The sequence below is a fragment of the Panulirus ornatus genome, chromosome 12, assembly GCF_036320965.1.
Source record: "Panulirus ornatus isolate Po-2019 chromosome 12, ASM3632096v1, whole genome shotgun sequence".
Taxonomy (NCBI): Eukaryota; Metazoa; Arthropoda; class Malacostraca; order Decapoda; family Palinuridae; genus Panulirus; species Panulirus ornatus.
The window spans coordinates 29503949-29523850 of record NC_092235.1 but is presented as its reverse complement, the minus strand read 5'-3'; the positions used below and the strand labels follow the sequence as shown (position 1 = coordinate 29523850).

General features: G+C 43.3%; 1 protein-coding gene across 4 annotated transcripts in view; it reads left to right on the top strand.

The window, feature by feature from the left end:
- Positions 1-19902, top strand: part of Pez (protein tyrosine phosphatase non-receptor pez) — a 254252-nt gene that overhangs the window by 37111 nt on the left and 197239 nt on the right. For 2 of the 4 annotated variants that reach the window (XM_071667746.1, XM_071667743.1), the window contains exons 2-5: positions 8350-8443; positions 10469-10648; positions 15461-15636; positions 19468-19565. In XM_071667746.1, the coding sequence (XP_071523847.1) occupies positions 10475-10648; positions 15461-15636; positions 19468-19565 (448 nt within the window). In that variant the 5' untranslated portion in view covers positions 8350-8443; positions 10469-10474. Of the gene's footprint in view, positions 1-3697; positions 4040-8349; positions 8444-10468; positions 10649-15460; positions 15637-19467; positions 19566-19902 lie in introns of those variants that run through there. The other 2 variants (XM_071667744.1, XM_071667745.1) reach the window with 2 other exon arrangements.

Below are 19902 nucleotides of genomic sequence, written 5' to 3'. Positions count from 1 at the left end.
TCACACATGTATCATACCATCACACATATCCCATACCAACACACATATACCATACCACCACACATGTACCATACCATCACACATATCCTATACCACCATACATGTACCATACCATCACACATATCCCATACCACCACACATTTACCATATCTTCACACATGTACCATACCATCACACATATCCCATACCACCACAGATGTACCATACCACCACACATGTACCATACCAGTACGCATGTACCATACCACCACACATGTACCATACCATCACACATATCCCATACCATCACACATATCCCATACCACCACACATGTACCATACCATCACACATATCCCATACCATCACACATATCCCATACCAACACACAAGTACCATACCAACATACATGTACCATACCACCAAACATGTACCATACCACCAGACATATACCATACCATCACACATATCCCATACCAACACACATGTACCATACCACCAAACATGTAACATACCACCAGACATATACCATACCACCACACATATACCATACCATCAAACATATCCCATACCAACACACATGTACCATACCACCACGCATGTACCATACCAAAACACATGTACCATACCCCAACACATGTACCATACCATCACACATATCCCATACCAATACACATGTATCATACCAAAACACATGTACCATACCACCACACATGTACCATACCACCACACATGTACCATACCATCACACATATCCCATACCACCACACATGTACCATACCACCACACATGTACCATACCACCACACATGTACCATATCATCACACATGTACCATACCACCACACATGTACAATACCACCACACATGTACCATACCACCACACATGTACCATACCACCACACATGTACCATACCACCACACATGTACCATACCACCACATACCATACCATACACCACCATCACATATCCCATACCACACACATTATCCCATACCACACACATCTACCCCCATACCACCCACACATGTACCATACCATCACACATATCCCATACCACACACATTACCATACCACCACACCTATACTACCACACATGTACCATACCACCACATAGTACCATACCATCACACATATCCCATACCACCACACATGTACCATACCACTCACAGTACCATACCACACACATGTACCATACCACCACACGTACCATACACCACACATGTACCATACCACACACATGTACCATACCAATCACACGTATCCCATACCACCACACGTACCATACCATCACACATGTACCATACCACCACACATGTACCATACACCACACTACCATACTACCACACATGTACCATACCACCACACATGTACCATACCAACACACATATCCCATACCACCACACGTATCCATACCACCACACATGTACCATACCACCACACATGTACCATACCTACCACACGTACCATACTACCACACATGTACCATACCACCACACATGTACCATACCAACACACATATCCCATACCACCACACGTATGCCATACCATCACACATATACCACCACACATGTACCTTACCACTACACATGTCCAAGACCCCACACGTATCCCATACCACCACACATGTACCATACCACTTCATATATCCCATACCATCACACGTGTGCCATACCATCACACATATACCACCACACATGTACCTTACCACTACACATGTCCAAGACCCCACACGTATCCCATACCACCACACATGGTACAGGACCATCTGGAAGGTTTATGTAGGTTAATCACACGTGTCCATGTATCAGTAGCCTACGATGTTGGTGTACCGTCAAGCCTACAAGGTGGTCACTACCCGAGCCTCACACTTGGTGGTGCAGGGCCGAGTCTGGCGAGTGTTGTTGTAAGGTGCAGGGACCAGTCTGGAGAGGTGTGGTGATGTAAGGTTGAGTCTGACAAGGTGTGGTGGTGAAGGGTCGAGCCTGGCGAGGTGTGGTGGTGTAGGGACAAGCCTGGCGAGGTGGGGTGATGTAGGGTCGAGCCTGGCGAGGCGTGGTGGTGGTGTAGGGTCGTGCCTGGCGAGGTGTGTTGGTATAGGGTCGAACCTGGCGAGGTGTGGTGGTGTAGGGTTAAGTCTGGCGAGGAGTGGTGGTGTTAGGTTGAGTCTGGCGAGGTGTGGTGGTGTAGGGTTGAGCCTGGCGATGTCTGGTAGTATAGGGAGAAGCCTGGCGAGGTGTGGTGGTCTAGGGACGAGCCTGGCGAGACGTGGTGGTGGTGTAGGGTCGTGCCTGGCGAGGTGTGTTGGTATAGGGTCGAACCTGGCGAGGTGTGGTGGTGTAGGGTTAAGTCTGGCGAGGAGTGGTGGTGTTAGGTTGAGTCTGGCGAGGTGTGGTGGTGTAGGGTTGAGCCTGGCGATGTCTGGTAGTATAGGGAGAAGCCTGGCGAGGTGTGGTGTTCTAGGGACGAGCCTGGCGAGGTGTGGTGGTCTAGGGACGAGCCTGGCGAGGTGTGGTGGTTGGGTCGAGCCTGGCGAGGTGTGGTGATGTATGGTTGAACCTGGTGAGGTGTGGTAGTGTAGGGAGAAGCCTGGCCAGGTGTGTTGGTGTAGGGTTGAGCCTGGCGAGGTGTGTTGGTGTAGGGTTGAGCCTGGCGAGGTGTGATGGTGTAGAGTCGAGTCTGGCCAGGTGTGGTGGTGTAGGGTTGAGTCTGGTGAGGTGTGGTAGTGTAGGGAGAAGACTGGCGTGGTGTGGTGGTGTAAGGACAAGCTTGGAGAGGTGTGGTGGTGTAGGGTCGAGCCTGGCGAGGTGTGGTAGTGTAGGGACATGCTTGGCGAGGTGTGGTGGTGTAGGGTTGAGTCTGGCGAGGTGTGGTAGGACGAGCCTGGCGAGGTGTAGGGTCGAGCCTGGCGAGGTGTGGTGGTATAGGGTTGAGTCTGGTGAGGTGTGGTAGTGCAGGGAGAAGCCTGGTGAGGTGTGGTGGTGTAGGGACAAGCCTGGAGAGATGTGGTAGGAGGAGCCTGGCGAAGTGTGATGGTGTAGAGTCGAGCCTGGCAAGGTGTGATGGTGTAGGGACAAACCTGGCAAGGTGTGGTGGTGTAGGGTCGACACTGGCGAGATGTGGTGGTGTAGGGGTGAGCCTGATGAGGTGTGGTAGTGTAGGGGTGAGCTCGGCAAGGTGTGGTGGTGTAGAGTCGACCCTGGCGAGGTGTGGTGGTGTAGGGGTGAGCCTGGCGAGGTGTGGTGGTGTAGGGGTGAGCCTGGCGAGGTGTGGTGGTGTAGAGTCGACCCTGGCGAGGTGTGGTGGTGTAGGGGTGAGCCTGGCGAGGTGTGGTGGTGTAGGGGTGAGCCTGATGAGGTGTGGTAGTGTAGGGGTGAGCTCGGCAAGGTGTGGTGGTGTAGAGTCGACCCTGGCGAGGTGTGGTGGTGTAGGGGTGAGCCTGGCGAGGTGTGGTGGTGTAGAGTCGACCCTGGCGAGGTGTGGTGGTGTATGGTTGAGCCTGGCGAGGTGTGGTGGTGTAGGGGTGAGCCTGGCGAGGTGTGGTGGTGTAGAGTCGACCCGGGCGAGGTGTGGTGGTGTATGGTTGAGCCTGGCGAGGTGTGGTGGTGTAGGGGTGAGCCTGGCGAGGTGTGGTGGTGTAGGGGTGAGCCTGGCGAGGCGCTCACAGTGTTGGCGATGTGCGGTGGTGTTGGGGTGAGCCTGGCGAGGCGCTCACAGTATTGGCGAGGTTATGGCGGGATGACGCGGCGGCGGGCGGCGGCCAGTGGTGGCTGAGCCAGTGTGGTGAGTGGTGGTGTTGTTGATGTGGTCAGCTGCTGCATGTCACGGGGATCATCTGGTGTGGAGGTGGTAGTGGCCCTCCTGCAGGCATCATACACCAACACAGAACGGAGGGTGACATGTGTCCCTGCTGACACTTGGTGTGGGTGGGGGAGGCGAGGTGCAGTACACACCTGCTGCTCATGGCTTGGGTACTTACCAACACTACAACTGACCTACACCCACTCTCTTCCTCATCCACCTCACATACGAAACCAGCCAACACTTCCCGACCTTCTGACCCAAGCAAGTGGCTGTGTTGTGAATGTTGGTAGTGAGGGCAGCTGTGGTTTCTTGCTGCCCTCATGTTGGTAGTGAGGGCAGCTGGGGTTTCTTGCTGCCTCATGTTGGTAGTGAGGGCAACCAGGGCTTCTTGCTGCCCTCATGTTGGTAGTGAGGGCAGCTGTGGTTTCTTGCTGCCCTCATGTTGGTAGTGAGGGCAACTGGGGTTTCTTGCTGCCCTCATGTTGGTAGTGAGGGCAGCTGTGGTTTCTTGCTGCCCTCATGTTGGTAGTGAGGGCAGCTGTGGTTTCTTGCTGCCCTCATGTTGGTAGTGAGGGCAGCTGGGGTTTCTTGCTGCCCTCATGTTGGTAGTGAGGGCAGCTGGGGCTTCTTGCTGCCTTCATGTTGGTAGTGAGGGCAACTGGGGTTTCTTGCTGCCCTCATGTTGGTAGTGAGGGCAACCAGGGCTTCTTGCTGCCCTCATGTTGGTAGTGAGGGCAGCTGTGGTTTCTTGCTGCCCTCATGTTGGTAGTGAGGGCAACTGGGGTTTCTTGCTGCCCTCATGTTGGTAGTGAGGGCAACTGGGGTTTCTTGCTGCCCTCATGTTGGTAGTGAGGGCAGCTGTGGTTTCTTGCTGCCCTCATGTTGGTAGTGAGGGCAACTGGGGTTTCTTGCTGCCCTCATGTTGTTAGTGAGGGCAGCTGGGGTTTCTTGCTGCCCTCATGTTGGTAGTGAGGGCAACTGGGGTTTCTTGCTGCCCTCATGTTGGTAGTGAGGGCAGCTGGGGTTTCTTGCTGCCCTCATGTTGGTAGTGAGGGCAACTGGGGTTTCTTGCTGCCCTCAGGATCATTAACCATGGGTAGAGTAGCTGTCTGTGTTGGCAGCCATACAGATGTGCTCCGTTCTCAGCCTAACTAGACCTTCTCTGACTGTTCTCTAATTTAACAGTTTGTAATGCTCGTAACCCTACCTTGTTGTGTACATTTATGCCTTACGTCATTTTATTTATGTTGTTATTGCTCTGCGAAGCATGGTTGGAATTTTCTTATATAAGAGTTGTATGTTGGTGTGTAAATCATGCATTTTTTATTGGTGTTGTGCAAAATGCAAGGAGCATCATCTTATTTTATTTGTTTATCAGTACCTTTTACATTTCATAATATTGGCCATTTTTTTGTTTGGATATATTATGTACTATTTACTGTGATGTACCAGTGCTCTACTAAGTGTCCAGTAGCATTATAGCAGAGTTGCTGCCAAAAAACCAGCTTTAGGAAATCATCAGATTTGTATTGCAGTAGTAATGTACTGTGGTAACAGAAGTAAAACCTGAGTAATGTGGGTGGTACCATTCTTTATAATCTTTCTTAAAAGGAGGGAAGGCTATGATAGACAAGGAAAGTTTGGTTAACTAAAGTCAGAATACGAGAAATACTCCCAGAAATCAAGAGAATAAGTGAAAACTTCACTGATTTAGCTAAGGGGCTGATATTTTCCAGATAATTGATATTTTAGTGCAAATATACTGGGGCTATTATTGTCTGTGACCCTTTCATGTTGAACTGTGTGCGTTCAGAACAACTCTGTTTAGTGTACTCATCAAAAATCGAATGATATAACTTTTCTTTCAAGTTTATTGTCATTTTTTGTGTTACATCCAAATAGTTTACAAAGATAGTTGTAATTGTATGTCCCAGAACTTTCAGATGAGAATGATGAAATCCTCCTGTGTGAAGGCACATAGCCACAACTAATGGGTGAAGAACAAGGCCAGAGAAACCAAACATTTATTGAGCACTGTTAAAAAAAAAAAAGTCAGTTGATGTTTTCAAAGGTTTTGCTGATTTTTTTTATGTCGGGGGCTTCGGTTACGGATAAAAGTTCACATCAAGGTTGAGCCGTACTTGAAATGTAAAGAGCTTAATGAATGGGGAAAAAATGAGGAAAAGTATTCATACATTTTTGAGGAAGTGTTAAACTTGTCATTTGAAAAGTGTCTGGTCATAGTTATTACAAAAGACATGAGAGGGTTGAGAGTTCCAAAGCTTTGAAGTGTAGGGAAAGAAATAGTTATCAAAATGGCCCACTCGTGGGTTGCAAATGCAGTGATCATGTATTTGGTATACCTAATGGTGTTGGCACACAAGAAGCTAGAAATCTTTATGAATTCACTTTTTACCCTTATTTCTCTTCTCACTATTTAGTTGTACAAAAAATGGTAATCATTAAGTGAGGGGCACAAGTATTTAGGTTGTGGAATGTTATCAATTCTTTTTAGTTTTAGTTGACTATATTGAGAATGAGTCCTGGATACATACTGTGGTAATTTTTACTATTTGTATAGTCAAATATCATGTCAACACTTGGGAGGGCTTTGAAAACACGGGAAAATATTTAGCTGAAGAATATATTGACGCTTGAAACATTTAGAAAATAAAAAAAAAGATGTGGTAGGTGATACATATTTAGAAAATCAGCAGAGCGTACAATTATCTTATCTAATTTTGCCTTGCAGCTTAAATGTATTTTACTTTAGACATACTGAAAAGTTTGATTATTTGTACTGTATGGTATGGATGTTTTATACTCATGGGACCCCATCATTTGAACTTTCTATACTGTCCTGCAACTTCTTAGACTTGTGTATGATGACTACATTGTCTGTCTCCAGTCATTTTTTTTCCAGTCATCCACCACTTTAAAGTATGAAATTACCTCTTTATGTCTGTTTTAACAACTACCTTGCTTAATTTCACTTGCAGAGCCCTCAAGCCCCAGCAAATATAAGTGACAAAACACATTCACAATGAATATTACTGTTCCTTTATGCTGCCATATATATTTATTATACTTGATCCCTGTTTCTGGCATCAGCAAGGTAGTGCCAGAAAACTAAGCACCCATACAAGCACATATACACATATACATACACATACACAGACATATACATGTATACTCATTTACGTACTCATACTTGCTTGCTCTCATCCATTCTGGCATTACCTTGCCCCACAGGAAACAGCATTGCTACCCCATGCTTCAGCGAGGTAGTGCCAGGAAAGCAGACAAAAAAAAGAAAAAAAAGGCCACATTCATTCACACTCAGTCTCTAGCTGTTATGTGTAATGCACTGAAACCACAGCTCCCTATCCACATCCAGGCCCCACAGACCTTTTCATGGTTTACCCCAGACATTTTACATGCTCTGATTCAGTCCATTGACAGCATGTCAACCCCAGTATACCACATCATTCCAATTCTTTCTGTTCCTTGCACGCCTCTCAACCTCCTGTATGTTTCGGCCCCAATTACTCAGAATCTTTTTCACTCCATCCTTCCACCTCCAATTTGGCCTCCCGCTTCTTGATCCCTCCACCTCTGACACATATATCCTCTTGGTCAATCTTTCCTCACTGCTCTCTCAACCACACTCTTTTTATATCTAGTCTTTGACTGTTCCTTTGACTGTTTCTTAGCACTGCCTCATTGTGCAGGAGGCTGCATACAGCTACTTTTATGAAATAATGGTAATGTGTACTATACATTGCATCAGCAGGTTCCTCAAAATACTCTTTTTTGTATGAACTGGATCATTGAACACTATTTAAGTGTTGCCACATTGGCTTGACACAGTAATATAACCCACCCCCACACATTATATTACTTATAGTCCCCAGTATTATGATGCATATGCTGAGCTGGTGAACACTAGTGTAATCCGATGAAAACCTTCTAGTTTATTGCTAAACTCTGTGATATGTTCCTCAGAATTATTCAACACAATGACTTAAGATGCACCTGAAATAGATGTACTATAAACCCTCGATTTAATGGATTTCTGATTTAATGGACCAGGCAGATAATAATACAGTAATTGATAGTAATTTGAATAAAAAATTCAAAATCTCAAATGCTGCACCATGTGCATATTGCACTTGTTTTTGGTAGCATGGGGTAGACTCACTTTGTTTTGGTCTCAGTCTGCTTCAAGCTATCATATGGTCAGGTTGTATACAGAGAATTTTTATTTCATTTATCGAATAGTTTTGCAATCCTTATAATTTAAAATGGCATCAAGTAATAAAGGAGTTAAGAGAAATCTTGCAAACTGTATATTGTATTAAGAAATGGTCCATAGGTTACATTTGATTTAACGGACTTTCAGCATTAATGGACACCTTCCATCCTATTAGTCCTTTAAATTGAGAGTTTACTGTACTGCAAACAGTTTGCTGTAATGTGTAATAGATTTAGTTGCTGTAACCTTAAAACATAGTCTGAGTCTTGAGCCCTTCTAAGAGTGTGATATAACATAGTATGTTCTTGTTATACAGGATTGTAGCATGATACTGTGGAGGTGAGTGGTGTCTAGATGCTGTGGGGAGTCTCCACCATGCATCGGCTCTACACCAGTGTCACCTGATAAAGGTGAGATGCAATGTTTATTTTATAATTTGTATAAAAAGTGTGTTGAAAATTGTTTCATTCTTTGGTCACATATGTAACAGAATTTGGCAATTTAGTCGTCATCAACTTGTCCTACATGTATCTTTCTATAAGAAGAAAAATGAATGGTTCCAGAGTAGTATTGAGCTTTTGATACACTTTCCAAATTTTAGAGCATATGAGGATTGGCTTCTACGATACCTTGGCTTTTACAATACCTCCTCCTTCCCACTAATAACTGATCTTTGGAATACTCTTCCTTTTTTTATCATTCTCTTTACATATAGCTCATATTTCTTTAAGAGTCAGGTTTACAAACACATGCAGAACAATTTTTGATTTCTGCTGTCTTTTTTCTTATTTTTCACCCAAGATGGCCTCACTTAGGATATCTGTAAAAAGAATAAGCAGTCCTACAAAAACTGAAATAGGAACAAATTCACGAATGTAGATATGCTTATTTATATTAATTTATTTTACTTAATCGCTGTTTCCCACATCAGCGAGGTAGCGCAAGGAAACAGACGAAAAATGGCCCAACCACTCATATGCACATATATGTATATATAAACGCCATGCACGTACATATACGTACACAAACATATACATATGTACACATGTACATATTCATACTTGTTGCCTTCATCCATTTCCGTTGCCACCCAGCCACACAGGAAACAGCATCCCTCCCCCCCCTTCCAGCGAGGTAGCACCAGGAAAAGACAAAAAGGCCACATTCGTTCACCCTCAGTCTTTAGCTGTCTATGTGTAATGCTCTGAAACCACAGCTCCCTTTCCACATCCAGGCCCCACAGACCTTTCCATCGTTTACCCCAGATGCTTCACATGCCCTTGTTCAATCCATTGGCAGCACTTCTACCCTGGTATACCACATCGTTCCAATTCACTCTATTCCTTGCACGCCTTTCACCCTCCTGTATGTTCAGGCCCCGATCGTTCAAAATCTTTTTCTCTCAGTCCTTCCACCTCCAGTTTGGTCTCCCACTTCTTATTGTTCCCTCCACCTTTGACACATATATCCTCTTTGTCAGTCTTTCCTCACTCATTCTCTCCATGTGACCAAACCATTTCAATACACCCTGTTCTGCTCTCTCATCCTCACTATTACCACACATCCCTCTTACCCTTTCATTTCTTACTCGATCAAACCACCTCACACTGCATATTGTCCCCGAACATTTAATTTCCAACACATCCACCCTCCTCTGCACAACCCTATCTATAGCCCATACCTCACAACCGTATAACATTTTTGGAACCACTGTTCCTTTAAACATACCCATTTTCGCTCTCCAAGATAACGATCTTGCCTTCGACACATTCTTCAATGCTCCCAGAACCTTTGCCCCCTCCCTGTGACTCACTTCCGCTTCCATGGTTCCATCTGCTGCTAAGTCCACTCCCAGTTGTCTAAAACTCTTCACTTCCTCCAGTTTTTCCTCCATTCAAACTTACCTCCCAATTAGCTTGCCCCTCAACCCTACTGAACCTAATGACCTTGCTCTTATTCACATTTACTGTCAACTCTCTTTTTTCAAAACTTTACCAAACTCAGTCATCAACCTTTGCAGTTTCTCACCTGAATCAACTATCAGCGCTGTATCATCAGCAAACAACAACTGACTCACTTCCCAAGCCCTCTCATCGACAACAGACTGCATAGTTGCCCCTTTCTCCTAAACTCTTGCTTTCACCTCCCTAACCACCCTATCCATAAACAGATTAAACAACCATGGAGACATCACAGACCCTTGTCGCAAATCGACATTCACTGGGAACCAATCACTTTCCCCTCTTGCTATTTTACCTTATTTTACAATAGGTGTAGTGATACACAATTCTATTGTGTGACAGCTTTAAGTATCAGTTCAAAAATGAATAATCAAATACAGACTATTTATTGATATTGTTATTAATGAAGAGTTTTGTTAGGTTGGTAGTGATAATTATATTCTAATAGGTACCAACACAATTGGCGTCTTGCAGGTTAAGATGCCTTTCAAGTTACGACTGAAAAAGACAAGACAGTACAATGTGGTGTCCCGCAATGTGCTTGTCATCAGTGTAGAGCTGTTGGACAAGACCACGTTAGAATGCACACTCTCAGCAGATTCAACAGGCCAGGACTGTTTACATAATGTTTGCCAAAGGCTTTCACTTCACCAGGTATGTACTATGCAGGGGACAGCAATTGGGTGTGGTGAAGGCTAGAAAATGTATGTTATCCTTTTTTTCCTTTCCTTCATGCATATTTGTTGCTTCTTGAGCAATGGCATCAGGAATGGGTGAAGGCAAGCAAGTATGAATTGGAGGAAGTAAATTGTTTTAGATAGCTGGTAGTGGACTTACCAGCAAATGGATCTGTGGGGTGAGAGGGCGAAGATTCTGGGAGAGATGCAGAATGTGTGGAAAGAGAGAACATTATCTTGGAGAGCAAAAATGGATATGTTTGAAGGAATATTAGTTCCAACAATACTATATGGTTGTGAAGCATAGGCTGTAGATAGGGTTGTGTAGAGGAGGGTGGATGTGTTGGATGACACATTTGAAGAAAATATGTGGTGTGAGGTGTTTTGAACGAATAAGTAATGAAAGGGGAAGAGAGAGGTGTGGAAATAAAAGAATGAGGATGAGAGAGAAGAAAAGGGTGTGTTGAAATGGTTTGAATTTATGGAGAGAATGAATGAGGAAAGGTTGACAAAGAGGATATATGTGTCAGAAGTGGAAGGAACAAGAAGTGAGAAACCAAATTGGAGATGGAAGGATGGAGTGAAAAAGATTTTGAGTGATTGGGGCCTGAACATGCTGGAGGGGAAAAGGTATGCAAGGAATAGAGTGAATTGCAACGATGAGGTATACTGGGGTTGACATGCCGCCAATTGACTGAACCAGTGCATGTGAAAAATCCGGGATAAGTCACGGAAAGGTCTGTGGGGCCTGGATGTGGATAGGGAGCTGTGATTTTTGTGCATTACACATAACACTTCATGTATGGTTGCGAGTGGATATGGACTTTTTTTACACATAACACTTCATGTATGGTTGCAAGTGGATATGGACTTTTTTCATCTCTTTCCTGGCACTACTTTGGTTGGTAAGGATATTCAGTGTATGTATGGATCATGGTGATTTGCTTGAGGATTGGCAGAATGCATGCACAGGGGATAAAGGTGATAAAGGTGAATGTTCAAACTAGAGAGGCATAAGTTTGTTGAGTATTCCTGGAAAATTATATGGGAGGGTATTGATTGAGAAGGTAAAGGCATGCACAAAGCATCGGATTGGGGAAGAGCAGTGTGGTTTCAGAAGTGGTAGAGGATGTGAGGATCAGGTGTTTGCTTTGAAGAATATGTGTGAGAAATATTTAGAAAAGCAGATGGATATGTATGTAGCATTTTTGGATCTGGAAAAGGCATATGAAAGGATTGATAGAGATGCTTTGAGGAAGGTCTTAAGAGTATATGGTGTGGGAGGTAAGTTGCTAGAAGCTATGAAAAGCTTTTACCAAGGATGTAAGGCATGTATACAGGTAGGAAGAGAGGAGAGTGATTGTTTCCCAGTGAATGTCGGTCTGCGGCAGGGGTGTGTGATGTCCCCGTGGTTGGTTAATTTGTTTACGGATGGGGTGGTTAGGGAGGTAAATGCAAGAGTTTTGGAGAGAGGGGTGAATATATAGTCTGTTGTGGATGAGAGGGCCTGGGAAGTGAGTCAATTGTTGTTTGCCGATGACACAGCTCTAGTTTCTGATTCAGGTGAGAAACTGCAGAAGTTGGTGACTGAGTTTGGAAGAGTGTGTGAAAGGAGAAAGTTGAGAGTAATTGTGAATAAGAGGGGGGTTATTAGGTTCAGTAGGGTTGAGGGACAGGTTAATTGGGAGGTAAGATTGAATGGAGAAGAATTGGAAGTGAAGTGTTTTAGATATCTGGGAGTGGACTTAGCAGCAAATGGAAGCAGAAGTGACTTACAGGGCTGGGGAAAGGGCGAAGGTTCTGGGACTGATGAAGAATGAGTGTAAGGAGAGAATGTTATCTTGGCGAGCAAAAATGAGTATGTTTGAAGGAAAAGTAGTTCCAACAATGTTATATGGTCGCGAGGCATGGGCTATATATAGTGTTGTATGGAGGAGGATGAATGTGTTGGAAATGAAATGTTTGAGGACAATATGTGATGTGAGGTGGTTTGATTAAGTAATGAAAGGGTAAGAGATGTCTGGTAATAAAAAAGAGTGTGGTTGAGAGAACAGAAGAGGGTGTGTTTAAATGGTTTGGACATATAGAGAGAATTAGTGGGGAAAGGTTAACAAAGAGGATAAATGTGTCAGAAGTGGAGGAACACAGTGAAGCAGGATACTAAATTGGAGGTCGAAGGATGGAGTGAAATAGGTGTTGACCGATTAGGGCTGAAACATAGAGGAGGGTGAAAGGCATGCAAGGAATAAAGTGAATTGGAACGATGTAGCTTACCGGAATCGACGTGCTGTCAATGGACTGAACCAGGGCATGTGAAACATGGGGGGCTGGATGTGGATAGGGAGCTATGGTTTTAGTGCATTACATATGACAGCTAGAGACCGAGTGCAAATGAATGTGGCCTTTATTTTTTTTCTGTTTTCCTTGCACTAATTCACTGAAGCTGGGATTAGCGATGCTGTTTCCTTGGAGTGGGGTAGCACCAGGAATGGATGAAGGCAAGCAAGTATGAATATGTACATGTGTATATATGTATATGTCTGTATGTGTGTATATGTTGATATGTATATGTGCATGTATAGGCATTTATGTATATATATGTATGTATATATGAGTGGATGGGCCATTCTTCATCTGTTTCCTGGTGCTACCTTGCTGACACGGGAAACAGCAATTAAGTATAGAAAATATAAATATATGATATATACGTGTATGATCATATATGTATATATGCATGTATGTGAGTGGATATGTTTCTTTGTCTGTTACGTGATGCTCTGTGCATACCTTCATGCTCTCAGTTAATACCCTCCCATGCAATTTACTTTGTATACTCAAACGTATGCCTTTGTAGTTTGAACACTAACCTTTATCCCCCTTATCTTTATACAGTGGCACTATCCATGCATTCTGCCATTCCTCAGGCACTTCACCGTGATCCATACATACATTAAATCCTTACCAACCAATCAACAATACAGTAACCTCTTTCATAATAAATTCAACTGCAGTGTAATCAACTCCCTCTGCTTTGCTGCATTTCATCTTCCACAAGGCTTTCACCACTTTTTCTCTCGTCACCAAACCACTTTCTATGACACTTTGCATACCACCCTGACCAAAACACCCTTCATTTGTCACTCTGTCATCAAACACATTTAACAGTCCCTCAAATTACTCACTGCATCACTACTTGTTAACACTTCCCCCTTTGTCCGCTTCACCAGTGTTCCCTTTTGTTCTCTTGTCTTTCACACTTTATTTTTACCTCTTTCCAAAACATCTTTTCATTCTCTAAAGTTTAATGATGCTCTCTCACCCCATCTCTCATTTGCCCTCTTTTTTCAACCCCTGCACCTTCCTTTTGAACTCCTGCCACTTTTTCCTGTACGTCTCCCAATCATTTGCACTCCTTACGTGTAAGTACTACCCAGATGTCTCTCTTTTCTCTTTCACTTGCATCTTTACTTCATCCCACCACTCTTTACCTTCTACATAATCTGCCACCTCCCACCTTTCTCATGCTATATGCATCTCAAGCATATTTCATCACTGCTTCCTAAAGTACCTCTCATTCTTTACCACACTTCCCTCTTCTCTTCATTTGCTGTCATCTTTTGCCATTCTACTCTCAGTATTTGCTGGTATTTCTTCACACAAGTCTCCTTTCCAAGCTCACATACTCTCACCACAATCCTTTCCCCAACATTGTCTCCTTTTGAAAACCTCTACAAATCTTCACCTTCACCTCCACAAGATTGTGATCAGACATCCTATCGGCTGCCCCTCTCAGTACATTTACATACAAAAGTGTATCTTTTACACTCCTGTCAGTTAACATGTAATAGTGCCTGTTGACCATCTCTCCTACTCATATACATACACTTATGTATATCTCTCTTTTTAAACCAGGTATTCCCAATCATCAGTCTTTTTTCAGCAGACAGCTCCACAAGCTCTTCATCATTTCTGTTCATAACACTGAATACCCCATTTGGACTAATTATACCCTCATCTGCCACATTAGTTACCTTCGCATCTCAATCACCCATCACTAATACCTGGTCTCGTGCACCAAAGCTGCTGACACACTCACTTATCTGCTCCCCAAACACTTGCCTTTCATGATCTTTCTTCTTATGGCCAGTTGCAATACTCCATTAATTACCCATCTCTCACAATCCACTTACAGTTTTACCCACATTAATTTCAAATATACTTTCTTACACGCTATCACACACTCACACAACTCCTGCTTCAAGAATGTGTGTTGGCGATTTGACAGTTGGAAAATTGGACATCTGTTTTCCCTTCACAACTACAATATAGGATATTTTACAAACATATCTGTTCTGAAGCCTGTAACTTGTCTTCCTTTATAATGTGGGCCTGTAATTGCTTGAAGAGCTGTTGAAAAAAAGGGAGGTTGGAGTGGGAAGAATATTGGAGATTTAGTGTAGAGAAGACTTGTTTTGTTGAGGTGAGTTTGTCTTTTAGATGGAAGGTGTGAGAGTGATGAATAGAACCAAATTTAAGTGAGACAAGTGCACTTACTGTTGGAGGAATTAGGATGAGATGGAAGATGGATTAAGGGAGTATTGTGAGAGAGACAGTTAGTGTGGATGAAAAAGGTTTGATTTGTAGCATTTGCAGTTTAAAGGTAAGACTGTTTTGTTCTTTTGTATGAAAGGAAATGCATCATTTGGTATTTGCAGTGATCATATGTAATTTTTTATCCCTTCTTTTATGTTTCTTAAATACAATTGAGTGAAAATTCTTTCAATTTCAGCCCGAGTTTTTTGGACTTCGTTATATGAGCAAAAAGCCATATCCGAAAGTCCGATGGGTAGAGCTTGATCGACCACTGAAGAAACAGTTAGATAAATATGCCCAGTCCCCAGCCCTTTCTTTAGCTGTCTTGTATTATATTCATGATGTATCTCTTCTGCAAGATGATGTCACAAGGTGAGTTGTCTTTCAAGTAGTTTGCTTTACCCCCTCTGGCATGTTCTGGCTCTAATAACTCGAGGCATCTTTCAATCCATCCTTCCATCTCCTTTTTGATATTCTCCTCCTCCTTGCTTTCCTCACTTCTGATGCATACATCCTCAAAGTCAGTCTCTCTTCACTCATCCCCTCCCATGTCACGAACACTTCAGCACACCTGTTTCAGCTCTTTCAGTCATAATCAACTTACTACCATGCTTCTCTGTCAGACTGTAATTCTTTACAATGTCAGCCCTCCTCACTATGCATATTGTCTTTAAGAATTTCATTTCCAGTGCATCCACCTGCTTATGTTCTTTTCTATTTAATGGCCATGATTCACTCCCATTCATCACTGATGGGACTATTAAACAATGAGATATACCCATCTTTACCCTCATGTACAGTGACCTCCCTTTCTACTCACTCCTCACTGCCTCCAGGTCCTTTGGCCCATCATACACCCTGTGTTTTATTGTATCTGCCATAGGTCCATTCATTGATGTAACCACTCCCAGATCACTAAAGCAATCTACCCCTTCCGGGCTCTTCATTCAAACTTGTACTCAAACCAACCTTTCTTTTCTCCACAGCTACACGTCATAACTTTACTTTTATTCACATCAACTTCCAACTTCCTCTTTCACAACCTATCCCAAACTCATATACCAGTTTCTACAAGTTCTTACTCTAGTCTGCCACCAGGGCTGTATTATTCAAAAGTATCAACTGAAACTTGCTTCTTAGGCTCCCACCCCTCTTCATACTGCAGAGCCTTTCCTTCCTTTCTAAGAGCCATGCACTTACCTTCCTGACCTCTCATTCATGAATATGATAACCCATTTTTCCTGTGGGGCAGGTGAGTGCCAGGAATGGATGAAGGCAAGCAAGTATGTATCTGTACACGTGTATATGTCTGTGTATATGTATGTATATGTATATGTGTTGATATGAGTAAGTGAGCTTGGGAAGGAGACTTGTGTGAGGAAGTACCAGGAGAGACTGAGTACAGAATGGAAAAAGGTGAGAACAATGGAAGTAAGGGGAGTGGGGGAGGAATGGGATGTATTTAGGGAATCAGTGATGGATTGCGCAAAAGATGCTTGTGGCATGAGAAGAGTGGGAGGTGGGTTGATTAGAAAGGGTAGTGAGTGGTGGGATGAAGAAGTAAGATTATTAGTGAAAGAGAAGAGAGAGGCATTTGGATTATTTTTGCAGGGAAAAAATGCAATTGAGTGGGAGATGTATAAAAGAAAGAGACAGGAGGTCAAGAGAAAGGTGCAAGAGGTGAAAAAGAGGGCAAATGAGAGTTGGGGTGAGAGAGTATCATTAAATTTTAGGGAGAATTAAGAGATGTTCTGGAAGGAGGTAAATAAAGTGCGTAAGACAATGGAGCAAATGGGAACTTCAGTGAAGGGCGCAAATGGGGAGGTGATAACAAGTAGTGGGGATGTGAGAAGGAGATGGAGTGAGTATTTTGAAGGTTTGTTGAATGTGTTTGATGATAGAGTGGCAGATATAGGGTGTCTTGGTTGAGGTGGTGTGCAAAGTGAGAGGGTTAGGGAAAATGATTTGGTAAACAAAGAAGAGGTAGTAAAAGCTTTGCTGAAGATGAAAGCCGTCAAGGCAGCAGGTTTGGATGGTATTACAGTGGAATTTATTAAAAAAGGAGTTGACTGTATTATTGAGTGGTTGGTAAGGTTATTTAATGTATGTATGACTCATGGTGAGGTGCCTGAGGATTGGCAGAATGCGTGCATAGTGCCATTGTACAAGGGCAAAGGGGATAAGAGTGAGTGCTCAAATTAGAGAGGTATAAGTTTGTTGAGTATTCCTGATAAATTATATGGGAGGGTATTGATTGAGAGAGTGAAGGCATGTACAGAGCATCAGATTGGGGAAGAGCAGTGTGGTTTCAGAAGTGGTAAAGGATGTGTGGATCAGGTGTTTGCTTTGAAGAATGTATGTGAGAAATACTTAGAAAAGCAAATGGATTTGTATGTAGCATTTATGGATCTGGAGAAGGCATATGATAGAGTTGATAGAGATGCTCTGTGGAAGGTATTAAGAATATATGGTGTGGGAGGCAAGTTGTTAGAAGCAGTGAAAAGTTTTTATCGAGGATGTAAGGCATGTGTACGTGTAGGAAGAGAGGAAAGTGATTGGTTCTCAGTGAATGTAGGTTTGCGGCAGGGGTGTGTGATGTCTCCATGGTTGTTTAATTTGTTTATGGATGGGGTTGTTAGGGAGGTAAATGCAAGAGTTTTTGGAAAGAGGGGCAAGTATGAAGTCTGTTGGGGATGAGAGAGCTTGGGAAGTGAGTCAGTTGTTGTTCGCTGATGATACAGCGCTGGTGGCTGATTCATGTGAGAAACTGCAGAAGCTGGTGACTGAGTTTGGTAAAGTGTGTGAAAGAAGAAAGTTAAGAGTAAATGTAAATAAGAGCAAGGTTATTAGGTACAGTAAGGTTGAGAGTCAAGTCAATTGGGAGGTAAGTTTGAATGGAGAAAAACTGGAGGAAGTAAAGTGTTTTAGATATCTGGGAGTGGATCTGGCAGCGGATGGAACCATGGAAGCGGAAGTGGATCATAGTGTGGGGGAGGGGGCGAAAATCCTGGGAGCCTTGAAGAATGTGTGGAAGTTGAGAACATTATCTTGGAAAGCAAAAATGGGTATGTTTGAAGGAATAGTGGTTCCAACAATGTTGTATGGTTGTGAGGCGTGGGCTATGGATAGAGTTGTGCGCAGGAGGATGGATGTGCCTGAAATGAGATGTTTGAGGACAATGTGTGGTGTGAGGTGGTTTGATCGAGTAAGTAATAATAGGGTAAGAGAGATGTGTGGAAATAAAAAGAGCGTGGTTGAGAGAGCAGAAAAGGGTGTTTTGAAATGGTTTGGGCACATTGAGAGAATGAGTGAGGAAAGATTGACCAAGAGGATATATGTGTCGGAGGTGGAGGGAACGAGGAGAAGTGGGAGACCAGATTGGAGGTGGAAAGATGGAGTGAAAAAGATTTTGTGTGATCGGGGCCTGAACATGCAGGAGGGTGAAAGGAGGGCAAGGAATAGAGTGAATTGGAACGATGTGGTATACCGGGGTTGATGTGCTGTCAGTGGATTGAATCAGGGCATGTGAAGCGTCTGGGGTAAACCATGGAAAGCTGTGTAGGTATGTATATTTGCGTGTGTGGAGGTATATATATACATGTGTATGGGGGTGGGTTGGGCCATTTCTTTTCGTCTGTTTCCTTGCGCTACCTCGCAAACGCGGGAGACAGCGACAAAGCAAAAAAAAAAAAAGAAATGTATATTTTGAAATGTTTAGGTATGTATAAGTGCGTGTGTGGATGTTGATGTATATACATGTGTATGTGGATGGGTTTGGCCTTTCTTCATCTGTTTCCTTGTGCTACCTCGCTAATGTGGGAGACAGCGACAAAGTATGATATAATGATAATGTATATGTATGTATATGTGTGCGTATGGGTGTCTATGTATATATATGTGTATATGAGTGGATGGGCCATTCTTCGTCTGTTTCCTGGTGTAACCTTGTTGACACAGGAAACGGAGATCAAGTATAATGAATGAATAAATAATATATATAAATGCTTGCTTGGAAGACCTCAGAATCGTTTTAGGGCATTTATATAGAAAGGAGTGCATGTGTTTGCATACTGTTGTTGTAAGTGGACAGTGTGAAATATATGTTGGATTATGTTAAGGATGTTTGATGTCATCTTGTTTGTCTTAATGATTGGCCTGACTTGGAGAGGAATGCTTTAAACAGATGTTGTTTTGGTCTTCCAGGTCTCACTACTTCCTGCAGGTTAAGCAAGATGTGTTGGAGGGTAAGCTACGATGTAACCATGAGCAAGCTGTCCTTCTGGCTTCATACAGTCTTCAGGGTTAGTTTTGCTACCAAGCTCCTTTTTGTGCCTCTTTCTATTTAACTGAGGCAGTGACTTTGTCTGTATAATGTCTTGTTAACCATTAGTGTTTTGTCATCTTAGAAATCCTTTGATGTATAAAAGTAAGTGGTTCTGGTGCTTGTGTTGAATATGGAAAACCTTTGTGTTGTGATTTTCATTGTCATCTCTTATTGACACTATCTCTGTCACCATAGTTTTTATCATTGCGGTAACTGTCAGCATAGGTATTTCTCTTTCTACCATCACTGCCATTAGTGTCATCACCTTTGCTTCCATTACCATCATCACAGTTATTGCTCACTATTTATGATAT